The 21695-nt window shown below is 48.1% G+C and overlaps 1 protein-coding gene across 1 annotated transcript in view; it reads right to left on the bottom strand.

The window, feature by feature from the left end:
- The window catches only part of PAXIP1 (PAX interacting protein 1), a 45830-nt gene extending 34905 nt beyond the window's left edge, over positions 1 to 10925 (bottom strand). The window contains exons 1-4 of the mRNA XM_072964102.1: positions 10732 to 10925; positions 7916 to 8050; positions 3765 to 3808; positions 1673 to 1736 (exon numbers count right to left, since the gene is read on the bottom strand). Coding sequence (XP_072820203.1) covers positions 1673 to 1736; positions 3765 to 3808; positions 7916 to 8050; positions 10732 to 10812 — 324 coding nt within the window. The 5' untranslated portion in view covers positions 10813 to 10925. The remainder of the gene's footprint in view (positions 1 to 1672; positions 1737 to 3764; positions 3809 to 7915; positions 8051 to 10731) is intronic.
- Between the last annotated feature and the right edge of the window lie 10770 nt (positions 10926 to 21695).

Raw genomic sequence — 21695 nt, 5'->3', positions numbered from 1 at the left:
GTTTGGAACATACAGAGAAGTATAAAGACACCAATAAAAATGGCATGTAACCGCCATACACGTCATTCAAAGGTCTCACGTTAGTTACCTGTAAAGATCATCGCGTCAGTACACATTCAGAGCAAAAATGTGACAAACACTGAATACAAATACCAACAGGATTCGTGTTCTTAAGGAAAAAAGCCAATTTTTCAAGGATCTCTATTAAATCAATGTAGCAAAAACAAAAGGAGGATTTTACCATTTAAAGAACTTCCAGAATTTACAGGAGACACAAAAGCGTAATAACCATAATTAATCCTCCTTATTGCGTGGACAGAGAAGGGCTCCAACTCAGACCACGTGCACGAACGGCTGAGTCTGGCCGGGGCTCTGACGGCCCGAACCCACCAGCCGGTTCCACGCCTGTGACAAAGGCGTGAGGAAACAGGCACAACTGTACTCAAACTCCTGTCCGACTGCCCTAGCATCCTGGAGGCGGGCCCTGCTCAAACTGAGACGAGGACTCAGCAGGCCCTCAAAGCAGCCCCGAAGGAGCACCCGGGAGGTCGGGGGAGACAGGCGGCGCACACTCTAAACCGGCCTTTTTCCTGCCCAACGGCTGCTCATTTTAAACAAATTATTCCATGTAACTTAAAGAATGAGTTTAAACACCACCAACCTGATTTGTTGCTATAATGTTTAGTTGTCGGAACCCTTCTTACCAGGAGCTCAGGGGAGAGAAAACAAGGGAAGAACGCTGAACGGTCACTTCTCTCACTACCCAGAACTCCCCACCGTTAGCGCCCTGGGCCTCCTTTGGGTACTTCTCACAGACCTTACTTGCTTCTGTAATACTGCACGTAACTATGTTATATCCTGGGTTTTCTTCCCACATCTTACACTTATTCACAAAACAAAGCCCCAAGCCGGCGCCGGAGCTAGACCGCTGTATAAGGTACAGGTTTCCTAAACATCTCCAAATACTGGACAATCTGACTGTCTCCAACTTTACCCTCTTACAAATGCTGCTGCACTGCACACCTTATGCACCCACCTGCCCTTACTTCTATCAACTTGGGGCAAATCTCTGAACACAGAGAGCTGCAGAGGAAACGAGTATTTTAAGGCTCTGACACGGCTCAGCTTTTCTAGAAAAGCTGCACTCCTGCCGGCAGGGATGGGAAGCTGGTCTGCACTGAATACACTGTTACAAATTTGGTAAGGAGAAATTCTTATCTCAGGGCTACTAAAATGTTTTTGCTTACAAAGTGTATCAAATATTCTGTTATACTTATTTCTAACTCCTCTTTATAAAAAGTTGTAAATTCATTTTTCTGCCTTATCTACAGAGGTCTTCTTTTTTCATATTGATCCAAGAGCCCCTTATTTACTAAAAAAAAATCTAAACTTCTGAATTTCATTGTCATCTTTCCATCTCATTTTTGCTATTTTTTCATATTCAAGTTTTAAATCTATGTAATTTTTTAGATTAGAAAGACCATTTTCACCCATTGAAACTTTAAATCTTAAAACCAAGCATGAAATTTAAATAAGTGTGTCATAAGATCATACTGAATACACAGTTTAGTACACAGCATCTCTAAAACTGGTTTACAAATAGGTCATAAATCCAACCTATCAAAACTCACAACCGTCACACGTAAATAAGACTAATTGTAAACATGCTTACCTGAGAGAGGCAGGCAGTGATTCCAAAAAAAATCTGACACGACTCTGGAGAAAAACCATTTACTCTGTTTTACAGTTATTAAGAGTCCAGTGAAATGAGACGAGTGCCACCTGTATTTCACAGACACATTCTGTTCTACGGGCCCATTTGGACCCTGGCCACCCCTCCTTCCCACTCAACCCACTCAGGAAAAGAGGCAGACTCAAGATGACCCAAGAAATGTGCAGGGCAGGCTGGGAAAAAGAGGGGCTGACAGCACAGAAACTGAGGGGTCTTCTGCAAAATGTATCTTCAAGTCCAGTCTCTCCCCTTACATCATCAAGAGAATGGGTATCATATATTCACGGGGAAAACATTAGACCTCTGAGAGCTAGCCAACTACATACACCTATATAGACACACAGGCACACACACACCATAGCCATTATTTTAAAAGCACACTGGAAGTCCTAAGTCCATTTTTCAGAATGAAACATAAGCACAGGAGAATCCTTCATAAAAGAACTGAGTTCTAGGTTTATTACCATCATAGATCCTTGTGAACTTGGGCAAGGCAACTCTGAGCGTCAGCTTCCCATTTGCCAAAAATAGTTAGCATACACAATTCTCCAGATCTTCCCAGTTCGAAAGCTCTGACTTTTAAAATCCACAGACATACCCACTGAGAGCTTGCAGTGTGCCAGACACCGGGCAGAGGGCCCCTCGAGGTGCCTGCACTTTACAGTCTATTCAAAAGCAAATGTGACAACTTTTTAAAGACTTTGGAGTGTCTAGAATTCAAAATGGGTTCAAGTATTACTTCCTCTCTCCAGGAGAAAAGTACACCTATCAAGAACTAAGGGAGAGATCAGACTGAACATCCCACCGCAGTATGGAAGTCTCCCGCACAGGCCCACCGCGAAACCACGCGGAGACGAAGCCTGCCTGCCACTGCGTTCTGCAGGCCCCAGTGCCGTGCCTTCAGCCCGTTATCCAAGATGTTTCCAACCTCCTACCTCAGTTTGGGGATTTCCTACTTCCAAAGACTTGGGGAAACATGAGAAAAGGCAAATTACGAGCATGTTGTCTAACCAAGTCTGGGAGTTTCCTTTCTGTCCCTTTAATCTTCTCAGGAGCGGCCAGCAGGAGCCCAAACAAGATGACAGCTTCTCAGGGTGTCTTGCGTGGAGAGCACTGGACCCAGTGGAGGAAGGGAATGAGCCTCCTATCTTCAAAAACGTCACCCCTGCTCCCACTCTCCCACCTGTGCTGATAAAGAAGTCAAACCACAGACCTCAAACCCCTAACTAACCAAAGCCAGAAACTAACCAGGAGCCAATTTTCTGCAACTCTTCATACTGTGGAAGAGAAATCATAGAATTTTTGAGACAGAGTTGCTACAAGTTGTGCACATTCTCCAAGAACTGCTTATGAAGGGGTATTTTCTCCATCTGAGGCCCCCGTAAGTATTTAATGTAGGAAGCGTCCCTCTATCTGGCAGACGGTCTATTCAGTAACAAACGCACTCACAGGATCGGCCTGGCACGGCTGCAAAACAAAGCAGAGTGAACGACTCCGTCTCTGCCCAGGTCTACACTGGGGCATCATAACTGTATGGGAGCAGGACTCTCAACAGAAGTGATTTCCAAAATCAGATTACGCTCTCCGATGACGCGCATACTTTAGGGTGCACGCTATAAAGCTAAAAATGTTCTGACATTCTTTTCCCCAATCCATTCTTCAAGTAATACATGATTTGGTTCACACAGACTTAGAATTTTGAAATATTCCATCTAACTAGACAGCACAAAAACTGTTACAAAGACCAGAAAACGGAGGTCCAGACTGCCCAAGACCAGAAAGCCAAGTCGTAGGAGAACCAGAATTTGTCCCTCTGTGCCCAGCCTGGAGCTACCTCCGCACAGCTGGTCCCCTTTCCCGTGGGGAATGACAAGGACAAGGTGCACAGAAGTTGACGCGGGATGAAAAAGAGCAGGGACACAGTGCACACAACACAGTCTGTCCTCACTGACGATCGTTTCAGTAAGTGATGCTCATTTCTGTCTCAAACCCAGAGTCAGCCCTCCCCTCCCCGCTTCCCCAAAAAGGATACGGCAGGAGAGCTCCACATTGAACGGACAAAATCACCCAAGAAGGCTGAAAAAGAAAACATTAAAGCAAATCAAAAACAGTTCTAGTTCATAATCAAAACATAATCAAAACTGGTTTTGCTTCTAGAAATTAAAGGCTCTGTTATAACCAACTATAAAGCACCAGGTGACAACCATAAGTATTCAAGTTGTACAAATCCCAGAGTCCAAGATTAGTTATTGGTGCCCAAGATAAAGAGCCCAATTATAGAATAAAACACTACAGATCTTAAAAAAAATTATGTCTAGACATTTAAATTCCTGGTTTACACACTTATTACTGCTTAAGCTTCTAGGCTGGCTAGAAACTGAACTCAAAGCTGGTGAGACGGGGAGCTGAATGCCCTCCCTGCCCCCGTCCAAGGTACAGACTGCCTGCCCCTCCTAAATTCCCTTCTGGAGTCCTGAGTGCAGTCAAGTCTACATTTACGAGTTTTTTCAGTGAAGCCAAGCAGATACAGTGTTTGTAAATCGTAAGTATTTCTGTCTGGTAATCTTTCTATGCATTACAAAACTCAGATTAATTATAAAAAACTCCTTAATTACTACTTTTTTGGGTAACTTGTATTTTTGAAAAATTATGTTGTACTTCTATATTTACTTTAGAAAAATACATTACTCATTATCCCAATAGCTCTCCTTCAAAAATTACTATAAAAAGTGCTGTAATATCCCACTTAGCCAGGTGACTTCCAGAAACTTCAGCCAACTGAAACATATTCATTTCTCATGCATCATGTACACCTTGAAAGAACTTCAGAAAATAAAGCACCCCCACCATTTCTAAGGTGACATAAGCAATCTTCCAGCATCAGGCCATGTAAGCACAACACCTGCGAGCACTGCAGAAACACCAAACGTTTTACAAGATAAAGATGGGTCCTGCTTGGGATAATTATTTCATGATGATGTGAGAATTTCACCAAATGTTTTAACTAACATTGGACAAAGTGCACCAAGCTAAAAGAAAGCATTCAGTGTTTCTATCCATGCACTTTACCCAGTGAGTCTTCACTTTTGACAGTCCCGGGGAAACTCCAGTTAAACCTGAGGAACTGGCCAGCATCAGTGCCCCGTATCAGCTCTGACTCCTATGTTCAGGTCTTCTTCATGTGAGCCAAGCTTATTCTCAGCAGTAACACCAGAGCCCCTCAGTTCCTTGGCACCTGGTGAAGCACCAGGGCGGCTTTCTACACCAGTGTTCCCGATCACCCCTCTGCGGGGCGTCCGGGAGGAGGTTCAGAGCCAGGTCAGCGCGCTGGAATGTGACTCGGATGGTACAGGCACGACTCTCCCGGGCACACTGAAGAGCGAGCGTGACCTGAGGAGGGACCTCAGGCCGCCTGAGGAAGGGCCGTGTAAGGAGGCCAAGAGTCTGGAAGGCGCCCACACAGCACTCGCCCTGGAAGGTGGTCCCCCGGGGCCTTGGGGAGGATTAGTGCGGGCACCCCAGTTGACTACCGCTGGGTGGGCTGTTACAAAGGCTATGCAGAACAGAATCACCCCGGGGTCCGCTTTCAGGTGAGTCTGGGTGAGACAGCGCAGAGTCAGGAGGTGGGACCCACTGCCGGTAACACAGCAGGAGTGGGCAACTGGGAGAGGACAGCAACGAGGAACTTTTACCCGGACGGCAAGCAAGAGCACACACAGGGTAAGCGCACGGCAGCTCAGCGTAGCTGACACGCAACAGCACATACAGAGGTACACTAAAAAGTTAATTAAAAAGTTTTAGTGCCTAAAGAAGCAAGTTCTAAAATCTATAAAATTCAAATATGTGATAAAATTCAAATATGTGATATGTCCCCAGGCAAAAGGATGCCTTGTTTTTAAAATATATTTGTCATATTTAATATTAAGGTCAAGGCCAAGGAATATGGGCTCAGAGAAGCAGGCCTCTGCCTCGAGCTGGACCCAGACCCCACTGCTGAGAGCAGCCCCAACAGCAAAGGCCAGTTAGGTTCAGACAGGAACCTGAGGGTCTGACAGTCCTCTCTGGGAGTGAGCGCAGTTGGACCGGTTCTGGAAAACTCTGTCATCCCGTCACGTAACACTGTAATCCTGCACAGCACAGGTGCTGGCACAGATTCAAAGTAGGCTGGATGCTGAAGAGGATGGAAGAACAGCATCCCCGGGGCCCCTGGGAAACACTGCAGCCAAGACGGGGAAAGGAGGGTGGGGGGTACTAAGCCAGGCGACAACATGGGGCTGACAGGGAAGCTGGGAAACAGCGGTTTTTATGCAGCATATTAGACGGATTCTTCTGGCAATTCAACTTCTGTTGTTTAGCTCAGAATTTTAGCAAGGGTTGATCACCATTCTGCAAAGTCACCCCGCAGCTGGCGCCTGCAGCTGTGGGACGCTGGTTCTACGCCCAGCGGCCTGGGACTCTTTCACGCCAGCCTGCAGGGGATGGAGTATTTACACTGACATGTGCACTTGTTGTTTGTTTCCCTTTTTTCCTCTCCTTTCCATTTCAGTTTGGGCAATTTATACACAGAGATTTAAGTCTTGTGATGTTACCTTACCTAGGAATTTCATTTCAGGATAATAAAGGGGGTGTTACAAAATATTTGCTACAAAAAGGGCTTGGGGAGGTCACCAGATTTAAGAAGCACTGTTGTAAGTGGTCTGGGAACAATGACCTGGGCACCCAGATCTGTTAACAAGCCACCCTTTTAAGGTTCACTAAGAAATCCCCACAACACCTGTGCCATCACTCGGATGATGAGACAGAAGGCTCCAGGCCCCTGCCTGGGAGGAAGAAAGTCTGCAGACAAGGGACGGGATGAGATACTGTCCCTGCAGCGAAGGAGGAAAGGAAGCACACCACAGACCAGAACAGGGCTCAGGGCGGCTGGGGCCTGAGCCCACTGCCTCTTGTCTGCAGCGGGGCCATCTCTCTGGCCGAGAGGCACCAGGAGCGCCAGGCAGGAAACCCGCTGACACTCAGGCTTCACAAGGGACCGCCCGGGGGAGGCCGAGCTGGCCTCATGGAGACACGCATTCCCGCGCGGAACGTGACCGCTGCATTTCATCGCTGCCAAGTAAACAGTTATTTTGACGTAAACAGCAGGTCTGTGAGGGTTTGGTTTATGAGAACCATCTTGTGAGACAGATCCACTTTCAGGTTTATTTTCAAAAACCAGGTTTCTGAGCTTCCGAGGCAGGGTTTCAGGCCCTGGATGCTGGTGAGGTTTGAGACGCCCCCACCCCACCTCCACCCCGGCAGCAAGCCGGCGTCTCCGCCGCCAGCCTGACTCAACGGCATGCTCTCCCAACTCGAACCTCTTGTGTTTCCAAACCACAGTAACTTCCATCCTGATTTTTCTGAAAGTGACACATGAAACAGCATCAAGAAGGGAGAAAAAAACAGTAGTAGAACAGAACCTTTCTCAAACAAGTACATAATACAGGAGCTGAGAAAAAAAAGCTGAAGGACCAAAAGTACAAAATTAAGATTAAAAAACCACATTTAACAGCAATCCATTCAACTACCAGCCGCAACAGAGCTGCACAATACGTACATCAACAAAATCTGACCTATTCACCCACCAGCTGAGGCTCCATTTTCTAGAATAAACTACCCACGGTCAAGCTGGATAGCAGCACAGACGGCCAGCAGGGGACAGTGGAACAAGCGCTCACTGTGACCCTCGCTGGAGAGCAGTGACATGGCCCAGAGGGCGCAGGGCTCCCTCAACTTGTGCACCTGGAAAGCAGGACCGCTTGCCTTGGTGGGGAGGGAGGGGCCGGGGCTCAGGAGCTGCCCTCGGCAGGGCTTCACCTGCTTTCAGAATCAAACACACTTTCTCAGGAGGCTTCACCTGCTTCAGCACGTCCACCTCCTTCCTTCCTTGGCTCGGGAGCTTCCAGACAGTGACAAAATGGGGTTGCCCATAGCAGGTGCATAAGCAGAAACCTTGCTACAGTGCGGCTTAGCTTACAGAGCTTACGCTGAGGTCCCGAGGTGCCAGAAGGGCTTTACTCGTCCGGCGGCAGCCCACCCGGAGCAACACTTGGCAAACACTTTAGAGAAGAGCCGCAATGAAGTGTCAATGTTCTGCTTTCAAGGCACGTCATGAAATGCTCACAACAGGTTAGACTTACTACTGACCTTTACGACAGGTAAATCGAAGACTTCCCGAGCTTCTCCCACCTCCGGGTTGTCCCCGTCTTCTGAAATTATGTGTGAGGCCAGCGCATTGTATGACACTTCCTTAGCTTTTCCAGCTTTCAGAAGCTGAATAACCTTTAAAAACCCACACAGATTAGAATGGAAAATCCTGCATTTCATTCTCATTTTGTACAAATTATTATAAACAACGAAAATTCTAATAAACACATACCATGTTCTCCACATGGCATTAATAACCCTTACTCTGAGTCATATGCAAGGACACATTTGGGGACACCGACAGGTGAGTGTGGAGGTGCTGTGAATCAGGTACTAGCCAGTGTCTGTCCTGAGGACAGAAGGAATGACAGACAAGTAGAACACGACACCAGCAGTGCTGAGACTGAGCTAGCACACAGCACTCCCGTGTCTCAAACATGAGGGCTTGGGGACAGACAGTTCTGATAAACGGAGAAGTTTCTGGAAGAGGAGCTACATGAGCAGAATCCTTATGAATCTAAAGGAGTTAGCCAGGCAAAACCACACACTTTGTGTGGAGGGAGCAGGGTTCAACACACCAGACAGGTGAATATGAATTAGACCATCAGTGGTCTTTCACATACACTAAGCAAAACATTTGTACTTTATGCTGAAATAAGGTACAGAGTGTCTTCTGGAGAGACGTGGAAGGGTGTTACACAGGAATGTGGCGTGATCAGCTCTTACAGGAAGATCACTGTCAGTGTGAGAGGAACGCACTGGGCTGGCTGCAGGACAGGAGCCAGAACACCTGCTAAGGAACAACTGCAGTAACCCAAGTGGAAGGGCAGGTAACTGAACTAAAGGATGTCACTGGGGTGGGAAGATGACATGAACCAGCAAGACTCGGTGACAGAAAGGGGCGGAGGTGCAAGAGAAGAGAAGCGCTGGGGGGACAGGAGCACCACTCACCAGGGACCAGTACCAGCAGAGGTGGGGGAACAAGGAAGTCTTTTAGTTTAGGGCGCGTCCTTCTCTGCCAGTGTAAGATCTAGCAAGACATCCAGTGCATCTGGGACAAGACCTGGGTCCCCCGAATGGAGTCATCAGCATATTAGAGAGATGGGGCCAAAGCTTGGAGAGCGAATGAGACCCCGAGCAGAGAGCAGGAAATGAATGGAGGCCATGAGCCCGCAGCGGAGACCTGAGGGGCAGGTGGAGGCCAGGCGAGGGTCGGAGGAGCAGGCTGTGCGCTCGGAGCAGGGCGTGCACGCCACATCTGGAGGCGGACTGGATGTTCCACACATGTGAACTCTCTGAATCCACACTTAGAAGATTGACAGAATTGAATATTCTGGCTCTAAACTTTTTAGAAAATAGACTGTTTCAGATCAGAGTGGCTCACCAAGGATAGTTTAAATTTTTAAGCCCTTAGATTTGATTCACAGTTGAGTCAATACAGCTCCAGTTCAGCTTGTTCCAGGTTTTAAGTAACATTTGGTTCAAGTTCCCCTTAAGGGCCAAAATCCTAAAATGAAACGGGAGCAGGAAGGCCAGTGGGGAGAAGACCGGTGGACAGCGAAAAAAAGGAAAACCGACACTGGAAAAAGCCACCACCTTGCGGGCGCTCATTTTCAGCACTCTGGGCTCAGCACCGTTTACCTCTAAATTCAAAGCCTCTTTATCTTACACTTAAAGTAGGCAAAGAATCCACCTTTGGGGTCCTCCAAAAGAGTTTAGGTACAAACATAGCCACACACAAGCCTCTAGAAGGCCAGGACCACTCAGCCTTCCACGTTCCCCGTATGCCAACCAAGACTACTCGTCAGCCTGAGTCCGTCCCCACTCATCCAGCCCAGGCCTGAGTTCCGTCCATCAGGCCCCACAGGCCTCTCCTCCAGGCGCAGCACTCACTGCTAAGGAGACACCAAGGCCATATAACTGAATCCATAAACTTCCAGAAAGAGAAAATTGTGAACATTCATCTGAATATTTAACTAAGGTTCATTCCCACCATGGAAGAATAACATTCTGACATTCAAACAGATGCATTACTCAGAAAAGCTTAGGAAAAGCCACAAAATCCTTTAGCACGAGCCCAAATGGCAAGAAATTAAGTGCTTAGTGTGATGGTGTTACCGGGGTATTTCCCACACTTAACTATATAATTCACTCAATTAGGAAAAGCGAGGAATATGAATTCGCCGGTGAACTCAGGCTGCAGACATGCGACCTCGGGAGGCTGCCACCCGAGGGGCGGCTGACTGTCCCCTCTGCAGCCCGGAACTGGGGTCCCTCACAGCTCCACCTGCTAAGAGTTCCCGCGGCCACCCCGTCACCCCGCCCGGCCTGCAACCGCCGCTGCGGGGGCCCAGGCGGCCGGAGCTGGCAGCAGGAAGGGCGTCCCTGGCTGAATCCCGCTCCAGAAAGGAGCAGAGTGGGAAGCGGACGAGGCTGGCGAGGCTGGCGAGGCGGGCGTGGGGGCTCACGGCCACGCGACAGCACGCCGATCCCCCACCGCGCGGGGACGGCGACAATCGACGCCGGGCAATTGGCGGGGACCCCCACCCATGTGCCCTCCTCCTCTCGGGTCTGGGCATGTCGTCTTCAAGTTCCCTCCCGGCCGTGGGTCCCGCAGTCCCCTCCCGGGGTCCCGCCGACCCTCAGACAAGGGGGCACCCCTCCCCTCCGGGGCCCGCTGCCGGCCTGCTCGGCGCCAGGAGGCCCGGCCTCCGCGCAGCCAGGCCGGCAGGACCCGGCGGCGGGGCCCCGACGTCCGCGGTCGGGCGCGTGCCCGCGGCGGGAGCCGGGGACGCGGACGGGGGGCGGCGTGGTACCTGCGGGTCGATGTCGCCCACCGCGTAGTACTTGACCTCCCTGAACATCTCCTCGGGAACTTTGGGCGCCTGGTCCGACATGGTGGCGGCGGCCCCCGCCCCGCCCGGCCCGCGGGGCCCGCTCCCCAACGGCGCGGCCCGCGCGGCCCCGGCCCGGTCCTGCGAGTCGGGCCCGCTCCCCCGCCCTCCGCGCCCCCGCCCGCGCCGAGCGGCCCAAGCGCGGGAGCCGCGCGCGCCCTGCGGGACGCACCATCCCGCCCGCCGCTGAGGGGGAGGCTGACGAGGGCAGGGCCTCAGCTAGCGCTGCCCAGCGCCTCGCTGCGGCCCGCGGCCCCGGGGACCTGGCCACTGAGCAGTCCGCTCCGGAGACAGGGGCCCGTGGCCGGCGCTGCCCCCGCGGGAAGCTGCCCCGGGGTCGCGGGGAAACCCGCTCCCCCCTTGGTGGAGCCAGAGTGGGCCGGTCCCGGGAAAGAAGGGAACGCGGAGGCCCCTCCCGTCAACACGCGCGGCCGCTCGGGTGGCGCATGCGCGCGGCGGAGGGGGCGGGCCCGCGGGCCGGGCGGCGGCGGCGGCGGCGGCACCGGGAGCGCGTCCTGCGCCCCGGGGCCTGGGGTCGGGGCCTCGGGAGCTGAGGAGCGGAGCGTCGCCAGCTACTGCCTGACGAGACCCGAGGTAACGCCCCAGGCCCAGGAGATCGGATCACGGGCCCGGCTGAAGGGCGGGGGCGCTGGGCCGCGTCGCGGACCGGGCCCCACGGGCTGGCCGAGGCGCCCCGTGGGCCTCCCCTCGATCTCCGACCCCGCTCCTGCGGGGACCTTGGCCGTCGGAACGAGCCCCGTTGCCCTCCCTCCGGGCACCGGTGACGACACCCGGCCGTGACGTGCGGCCGCGCTCTGACGTCATCCGGCGGCGCCGCGGCGCGAGGGGACTCCGCGCTCGGCACGCACCTGCGCGGCTCGCGGGCGCACCTGCGCGGCCCGGCTCCTCGCGGGAGCCGGGCGGCAAGAGGAACGCGAGTCGGGTCGTTTCTTCTCCACGGGGCTGAAGGCATCGCCTACTGTTGCTGCTAAACACAAAGCCACTTTAAGTAAATACACCGAAACTGGTTAAGAGAAACCTTTCAGAATTACCGTGGCACCCTAACGTAGCATTAAGTCACTTCTGAGGCCTTTGTTCCGTCGCTTTCAGTGTTTGATGATCGGTTCTGAAAGTAAAAGTTTGGTTGGTTCATTGATGAGCACTGGCTCTTTGTGGTTAGGTGAATACGGCTTTGTACGCTTGCAGGTATGTAATAAATGATTTTGTACACGCAGAAAGCAAGCACTCATTAAGCCTTTTAAATATACTTACGTTTTCTCTTTCTGATGTTTCCTGCGTTTTGTCTTTTCATTTGTCTTCTGAACAGTCTGGAACAGCCCTATTCTAAAGCTAACCCATTTCTTTACAAAAATAAAAACAATGAGTACTTGCCTAAGTGAATATTCTTCCTTTGAATACCCAAGCATGTATTTGGTATTGACCCTTGTAACATTTTACTTTCCCTGTTAACAAAAATGTCTGAGTGATAAGTTATTTATAAATACCGAACCAAAATTAGCATGCCCCTTATTGACCTGCGTGAGAGAAGAACTTTTTTTTAGCTCTTTTCTTCCCTAAGCAGGAACTAAACATGTGGTTTTATGTTAAAAGTCTTAAAGCATACCTCAACTGGGTGTTTTATTTTGTAAGTTAAAAAAGAACTTGTAACATTGAGCAGGGCAGGTTTACCCTACTGTGACTTGGATAGTCAAGAAGGCGGACGGTGGGACTAAGAAATCTACTTAGAATCCCATCAACCTGTGAGAGGTTGTAAACCATCAGCGTATTGTGCCAGGTCAGTGCTGTACACACGTGTGGGCCTAACAGCACCAGCGTCAGGAAGGCCCTGGTCCAGTGGCCCACAAAACCTTCTGTAGAGTGTATCAAACACTGCTACTTTGCCAGTAATGAAAAACATCTTCAGATGAAATCAAATTTCATGCGGATAAGGGATGTTCTGAAGAAGTATCAGTTCATTTAACAGAAGCTTTGTATTTCTTTAACTTCGCTACATCAATGACATCTAAATACAACCCTTGAGCGTTAATATTTTTACACTTCTCCCAACTGAGTTCAACGCATGCTCATTTTGATGAACTTCAGAGAACAAATAGCCTGTTTAATACTAATTTGATAAATACGGTAATGCATCTTATTTTCTATTTTGCAAAATGAGATAACTCAAGGCTAGGAAAAAAGTGAAATTAGAAAATGGAAAAGGAAAGTTGGAAATACTAACTCAAAGTGTGCCTACTGGTGCGGACTCGAGGCAGTTATTTATTTGCAAATGGCTTTTGAAAAAAACATCTCTGTGTGGGAGACAGCAGTCTCAGTCTTGTTCTCGTGTTCAGTTCAGCTCATCACATACTTCTTAAAGTTAGGTGTTATCAGTGTTTAGTCTGGGTTTATAGACTACAACATGTAACCTTCTCATGAAAGGGAGTACTTAAGTTAGAGGCATAAGCAAGCCAGAGTTTTACCACAGGAGAATCTGGGAGCCAAAAGGCATGTTTCTTCACCAGAGAGATCCTCCTGACCCACAGGACACAGTTGCCACCAGTGGTCATCCAGCTATTCAGTGCACAAAAACTAGAAAACATGAGTAAGGGAAAAATTCAAATTACTTCAAATTCACCCAGAGGCAGCACTGCCTGAACCCTTCCAGACACTCCCATACAAATACATTTTTTCCCTAAAAATAATTATACTCCACACACTCTTCTGCAGCTTAAAAAAACAAACAGAATGTCCTTCCATGTCAGTAGATAATAGATTACATGATTTAATGAATATATAATGTCCCATTTTAAATTGCCTTAATTTAATCAACTCTGTCTTGTTGCACATTTGTTGTTTCCAATTTAACACGGACAATACTGCAATGAAGCAGTTACCTTAGAATAAGCACGCGTGTATAATGTATTACGCGTTATGCTCTAAGGTCAGAAGGTGCCCACACACTGCTCCCCCTTCACTCTGAGCACAGCGACTGGCACCCAGTCAGCCTGTTAGTCAAGAGGACTTAGATCAGTGGTTCTTAAGTATGGGCAGTTTTGCCCCCAAGGGGGCATCTGGCAATTCCTGGAAACATTCTCGGTTGTCAAGACTATGGAGGGGGTACAACTGACATCTAGTGGTCGAGGCCAGGAAGCTGCTAAACACCCCACGATGCACAGGACAGCCTCCACAACAGCTACCCTGTGCAAAATGTCCTTTGCACTGCTGTGGAGAAACCTGGTTTAAGATGATGTAACAAACTAGAGCATTCCATTGGCTGGACCCACGGGCACTCAGGGCTTCAGTTATCATGTGGCTCTGCTCCCTGAGAGCTGCTTGCTTCCAACTCTACAGAAGGGAGAAAGCCAGTAGAATATCCCGCAGAGGGTCCTATGGCCAGCCTACAAAGAGTGGCTTACTCCTTGTCCACCCACTTCCATTGGCCAGAACCTGGTCTTCTGACCTCACCCTAAACTGCAAAGGAGGCTGGGCAATGTAGTCTTGCTGTGTATCCAGGAACAGGAAGTGCGATTGATGGCATTTTGCCAACTTCTGCCATTTTTTTTTAGTTTTCAAAACAAGTCTACAAATTAAGATTACAGAATGCAACACAACATAAAACAAAAAATTCATAATTTTTAAAAAACCACTCATGCACAGTGACCCAATAGATACATGCTGAATTGGGGGTTGTTGGCTTTCTATGGAAAGGGTGAGCAGTGCTCTATTAGAAAGTGATCAGGTGTCTGCTGCAGGCCTCTAATGGACGTGCTGGGTATCCTACGTTCATCCTTCTCCACCCCCAGATCGACGCTCCATCCTCTACCTCGTTCTCAGTCCAGGATGCTGCCCTCACCGGAGTATCTCAATAGGCTCCCGTGTACTCTGGCTCCCAGTTCAGTCAGCTGAGTGACGAACCCCAGCAGAGAGCTGAGAGGCGAGGGGAGGGCGAAGCGTGGGATTACACTATTTCCAGGTTCCTTGTCAGGTGTCCTTGAGCTGGCAAAGTAACCTGTTCGAGACACCTCTCTCCTTCTAGGTTCTGGTCATCCTTCCTTCCTCTTACCCCTCTGGACCTGGGTTACGTCACCATCCACACATCCTGCCTGCACCTCTGTAATACTCCTTTTACTAATAAGCTTTCTCAGACGATGCTAATTTGAGTGTGCTGCCCCAGGTGTGACCCCGATTATACAGTGAACATGAAAACCTGATAGGGACACTGAGAACTTTTTTTCTTTCAAGTAAGATATTATGTTTGTCCTCAAAAAGCTAACAAACACTTGGATACACAAGCCTAACACTAGTGGGACTATTAATAAATGCAGCAGAGATTCAGAGAAGAGCTCCCTGAGTGCCTGGTGCACCCACTGACAGCTGGGGCAACCTTCCTGGATGCAGTGGATACGGAAGGGGTAATTCTTGGAGTGGAGGAAACCACAGATAAGAGGTGTGAGGTCAGAATGTTGGTACTGAATAAAAAGTTGCACATTTTAGATATTAAGTAATTGGTTATTTGATACAAGAAAAAAATGGGAACTAATTCAAAATAAATGCCAAGGATATGCAGATCCTGGGGTCCCAGAGCAAGCTGTTGACTCTGAGGTGCAGAATAGTCCTGCAGCCGTGGTACAGGAGGAAAATGGTTCACTCGCTCCTTAAGGTTATGCACTTTGTGGCAGGCTGGCTATAGGATTGACAGCTGCTTCACTTACGGCCTTCGCAGTGTGTAAAGACACAATCGTCATCGTGAATTGTGCTGACCATTTGATGTCAAGCACCCAGCAGTATTAACATGCCAAGGAATTAGAACACATAGTAATTTAAATCAATGAATTAAGCATTCAAATTTGGGGGGAGAAATTGTGCTCTGTCAGTGGTTTATACAGCCTTGCCCGGACTGGCTGCACTTGACTTCTGTCAGGATGCACAGGCAACAGGTAAGGAAGCACGTACGAAGTACGAGCCTCGGAATCTGGGAGACTGTCTACAAACTGTGGCTACTCACCTTCCTGTAGGTAAGACCAATGTCTGTCAAGGATCCCTTCGGGGTCAAAGTGATCTTTGGTGCTGGCTTTGGGGAATCCATATTAACTTATCACCCAGAGCAGACCCCACCAAAGGGCCTTGACCACAGTGCTCCGTGCCCTTGACAATTGCTAGCAGAGTCCAAAACCTTCTAGCAGGATCCCTGCTTAGATACGTTTAAGTTTAGAAACACCTTTGCCAACGGCACTAAACACCAACTCTAATCTCCATTCTGCTGTTACTCTGCTCTGAGGCTTTTCTTAGAGGCTGGAAATTACATCTAAAGATGATGGTGACAGGCGTCTCTCCAGCAGCCCCGGGAGAGCTGTGCTTCTTTGAAAACGTACCTTCACTCTATACCCACTTTGGCGAGAATTTTTATCATAAATGGGTGTTGATTTTTATCAAATGCTTTTTCTGCATCAAGTGAGATGATCATGTGGTTTTTGTCCTTTCTCTTGTTGATGTGATGTATTACATTGATTGATTTGCATATGTTGAACCACCCTTGTGTCCCTGGGATAAACCCCACTTGGTCATGATGTATAATCTTTTTTATGTGCTGTTGGATTCTGTTTGCTAATATTTTGGTGAGGATTTTGGCGTCTATGTTCATCAGTGATATTGGCCTATAATTCTCTTTTTTTGTAGTGTCTTTGCCTGGTTTTGGTATCAGGGTGATGGTGACTTCATAGAATGAGTTTGGGAGTATTCCCTCCTTTTCAATCGTCTGGAAGAGTTTGAGAAGGATTAGTATGAGTTCTTCTTTGTATGTTTGGTAGAATTCCCCGGTGAAGCCGTCCGATCCTGGACTTTTATTTGTAGGGAGGGTTTTAATTGCTGTTTCTATTTCCTTTCTAGTGATTGGATTGTTCAAGTGGTCAGTTTCTTCTTGATTCAGTCTTTCAAAAATCCACAAATGACAAATGCTGGAGAGGCTGAGGAGAAAGAGGAACCCTCCTACACTGCTGGTGGGAATGCAGTTTGGTGCAGCCACTATGGAAAACAGTGTGGAGATTCCTCAGAAGACTAGGAATAGACTTACCATATGACCCAGGAATCCAACTCCTGGGCTTGTATCCAGAAGGAAATCTACTTCAGGATGACACCTGCACCCCAATGTTCATAGCAGCACTATTCACAATAGCCAAAACATGGAAACAGCCTAAATGTCCATCAACAGGTGACTGGATAAAGAAGATGTGGTATATTTATACAATGGAATACTACTCAGTCGTAAAAACCGACAACATAACGCCATTTGCAGCAACATGGATGTTCCTGGAGAATGTCATTCTAAGTGAAGTAAGCCAGAAAGAGAAAGAAAAATACCATATGAGATTGCTCATATGTGGAATCTAAAAAACAAAAACAAACAAACAAAAACAAAGCGTTAATACAGGACAGAAATAGACTCATAGACAGAGAATACGGACTTGTGGTTGCCAGGGGGGCAGAGGGTGGGAAGGGATAGACTGGGATTTCAAAACTGTAGAATAGATAAACAAGATTATATGGTACAGCACAGGGAAATATACACAAAACGTTATGGTAGCTCACAGAGAAAAAAATGTGACAATGAGTGTGTATATGTCCATGTATGACTGAAAAATTGTGCTGAACACTGGAATTTGACACATTGTAAAATGATTATAAATCAATAAAAAATGTTAAAAAATTAAAAAAAGAAAACATATTTAATTTTATCTCAGATTGTTAAACTAATTACCAAAGATCCTAAGCTGGGACCTGGTTCTGCACTGTAACGCACCGACAAAGATTTTAACCATCTTTTCCAACTCTAGCTGCCTGATCTGTTCCTCCCACTGAGATGTGTTTCCATCTCCAAGACAATGTGAATCGATCTCACTTTTTTTAATACGATACACTGAGGATGAGAAAACTGAGGCTCAGAGAATTTAAGTGACTTGCTCGTGATGACAGTTACTAGCAGGATTTGGGCTAAATTCATCTTTTGGGGCTTCTTCTAATTCATTCTTTAAAAAATTGAACAAGACTTAATTGTATATTAAATAGAAGTAGGAAAAAAGTAAACTTTAAAAATAACATTTGTGGTATGGAAAGTTTAACTACATAGATTGAAAACAGTCCACTGGTTAATATTTTTGTAGCTAACACCTCTTCCTCTTTTGAGCTGGTGGAGGATGAAGAGACGGCTGTTAGGTCTAAGTTCAGAATTTCCCTATTTGAATGTCTTGTGTCAGTTTTAATTTTCTGATTTAATTAGCTTCCTAATTAGAAGGGGTTAAATTAATTAACCTCATTATTTACTATATATTTAATGATTTCTCCTCTACAGGGAGTTACTTAATTTTCAATACATGGAAAGCCATGACAAGGGGGAATATTGCCAAGTTTTACACTTATTGCTTTATGATCAGTGGCCAGAATGGGACAAATTGAAGGGAATTTTAGGTGAGATGTCAGATACAGGCAAAGGCTCCTTCCCACTTGTTCTGAAATGTGGTTCAGGTAAAAACGTGGGTGGGAGTCAACAATCTCTACTGAATTAAAACTCAATGGATGTATCTTTTATGTAAGGTTAAAATATCCTAGAATATAGGATTTTATAAGAAATAACCCTACTTATGACCTTAGTTATAGACAAAATTACAAAGCATTGAATAACGCTGCATAATTCTAATAAAAGGGAGACTCTCTGAAATTATCACCCGGTATATAATGGCATATCAAAATATTCCGTTTCCCCTCAGATTTGTCAACGGGCTAAATGGATAACATCCCAGGAAGTCTCAGTAGAATCATAAGCCTAGTGTCTGTGTGGAAATCAAACGGGCCTTGTTCTTTCACGTTTATATAGGTATAAATATAAATGATTTGTGAATAACTATTTTAATGTAGTGATATACAGAAAATATTAAATAACTACTTTCTAGAGAACAAAAATGAGGCTGTATCTGCAAAATGGCCGGATGCTTCTTTTTGCCACTCCTGAGGTACCTTCGTCGTGGATGGGAGCCATCGGTCCCCTGCAGGGAGAGGCAGGGCACGGACGCTCCGTTACCCCCACTTCTCCATCACCGCTTGTCCAGGCACCACTGCTCCCCAAGAGCAGCTCAGGTCCACTGAGAGCTGCGTGAGGAAGGCTTGGGCAGTGGTACAATTTTAAACACAAACCTAACGTATTTAGTAAAATGAAGTGATCTGATCGTAGGAAATCCACTTCAGTTGAACAAATACCGACTGAGCCCTTAGGTGCACTGCAAATAGGCCTGGCCTAGGAAGCAAGGCTTAGCAAGATGCGCCCACGGAATGACTGAGCTCCATTCTGGGAGCAGTCTGTCAGGTGCCGACGTGAGTGGGACAGGGTGATGGGACAAGCAGGGAGACCCCACGGGGACTGGGGTGGTTAGGGAGGGCCTCTCTGAGGAGGTGAGTCCTAAGAGGGCTCTGAGGGACCACAGGAGAAGGAGAAGGTGGGGGATGGGAGGGGGACCGGGAGGAGGCAGAGAGGAGGAGGAGACCAAGGCCCACTTGGGAGGAGCAGCCTGAGCAGGGAGCTGGGTCTGATGAGCGTGGGGCAGCAGGGCTGGGAAGAGACCCCCGGCCAGAGGACGAGGAGTGGTGGAGCTGTGGCCAACACTACAGAGAAGCAGGTTGAAGCCTTCAGGGAAGGTGTGTGTGTGCAGAAACAGTAACCGCCCCTGTTTCTCACAGAGTAGAACCCATCTGTTATAAATCCCTATCCAAACATTTCTGGGCTGAAACTGAGGCAGTAGAAGCTGGTCTTTTGTTTGGTCCCATTTGGCAAATGTCTGCCCCTGTTCCGCTTAGAGCAGGCAGAGCAGCACCACCAGCCCCCAATACTCAGAAAACTACTAGCCAGACAGGCTCACTGCTCTTGTCCCAGGCTTCCAGGAGCTTCCCACTGCTTGCAGGGCGAAGTGCAATCCAACTGGCCGCCATCCGCGACCTCCACGACCTCCTATTGCTCTCCACCCTCCACCCGACCTGTAACCCCAGAAGCCAAGTGCCCCCTGACCTCCTGCCACTCCCCTGTATTGCGGCCTCTTCCCACCAAACCACGCTACCTGGTTGTCCTCAAACACGTCCAGAACGTCGCAGCCCCGTGGCTTTGTACAGACCATGGGTCCCTCCACCTGAGACAACCCTGCACTGACCCACCCTTCAAACCCTTCTCCTGTGTCCAAGCTCAAGTGGCGCATTTCATCAAGCGCCTCTGGCACCTGGAGACAGAACTTCTCAGTCATTTCTTTGGTCCCTTCTATTTATGGCTATAAATACATTACGGGGCCGGGGGCTCCTGGGCATGGACCGAGGACAGCCTGGCCAACCAGGTGTGGGAGGCTCATCTCACATCGACGGAGCGGCCGGTGTGATGCACTTGTAAACCACCTCAGGGCAAGGAAAACAACCAGGGCAGGGAGCCCAAGACGGGGAGCCTGCCTTCATCCCAGTGCTCACGCTGAAAATGCCAGGGAGGCTTGATTTCAAGACAGCTGGCCGTCCCACATAGCACCCCCACGCCCACGCCGTCCCTCCACCAGTGACTGAAACAGGACTTACTTCTCTTAACAAGTATTCCCCTAACTGTTTAGTTTGGTGCCTGACGTCACGTGGATGGTGGGTAGATATTTAAAGAGTAGATGGATGCATTTTGCATGAAGTAGCATCACTGCCAGGGATTTTTCACCTTGGGCTTAAGGCACCTTCGAAGACTGTCATCACTGTGCGAAGCTGAAACCTACCTCCTCTCATGGACGCAGCTGCGTTGCTGTGGCTGCGCTCCATCTTACAGATGGAGAGGCACGTTCAGAGAGATCAGGTCGGGGCTCAGCAGACTTCTTCTGCAGCGGGCTAGACAAAACATTTCAGACATTACGGTCCATAAAGTCTCGTTCTGACTTAACTCTGCCACTGCGGTGTGAAAAAAGCCAGAGAGGACACGGGCACCGATGAGCAAGGCTGGCTCCAGTGGAACTCTGTTCATGAGAGCAGGCAGCGAGCCAGACTTAGCTGTGGGCCCTGGTTGGCCAGCTCTGGGCTGGGGCATCCAAGGTCACAAACTTGCACAAACTCAGCTGCAAAGACCAACACCCAACAGGTGTGAACTAACTCACAGGCCTCTTGCCCCCAGTTGGCACTTTTTCTACTTTGCTGTAATAACGCGCTGGTCTCCCGAGGGCTGTCTGAATGCTTGACCGTCAGGAGAACAGGGGAATTAGGGCTAATTAATTAGTCCAGACTTTGAAGTCCAGAGAGAAAAGGGCCTCATATTAAGTGCAAACTATCATCCTAAGTAATACATTTGTGGCACTTTCATTAAATTTTCTCTCCAATCTTGAAAAATGTGTATCTCCTGGCTGCCAACATTTTCATCTTTGTATAATTATGAAGCTTCCCCAAATAATCATTTTCCAGTTTGTGATACTCAGTGGGACCCGATGCCAGCTGCTGAGACTTGATGGAGCTGTTTAATTTCAGACTTATTAGCACAGCACAGGTGAAAATGAACAAAGTCTTGGTGAAATTTATTCAGTGTTTCAAACAGAGACGCCTACTGTGCAGTGAAGTTTGTGGAAAAAAAGAACAGTCCTTGTCCAAAAGCATTACAATACTTCAATGTCTGTCAAGATAAACACGGAGATTTTAGGAATATTTCCCCAACATATTAATAAAAAGCCATTTATATTACAAAAAGCAGACATTTCAATATGAGACAACCATTTTTAGGAGCATTTCTTCCCATAAAAAGAAAACGGTCGCAAAACCAGGTATGCGGTTCCTTAAATGAGCGAATAGACTTTTTTTTCTTCTGTCTCCTAAATGAACAAGAATTTTGCACTTATAGAACAGAT

Source organism: Vicugna pacos, chromosome 7 (assembly GCF_048564905.1).
Source record: "Vicugna pacos chromosome 7, VicPac4, whole genome shotgun sequence".
NCBI lineage: Eukaryota > Metazoa > Chordata > Mammalia > Artiodactyla > Camelidae > Vicugna > Vicugna pacos.
This window is presented reverse-complemented; position numbering and strand designations above follow the sequence as displayed.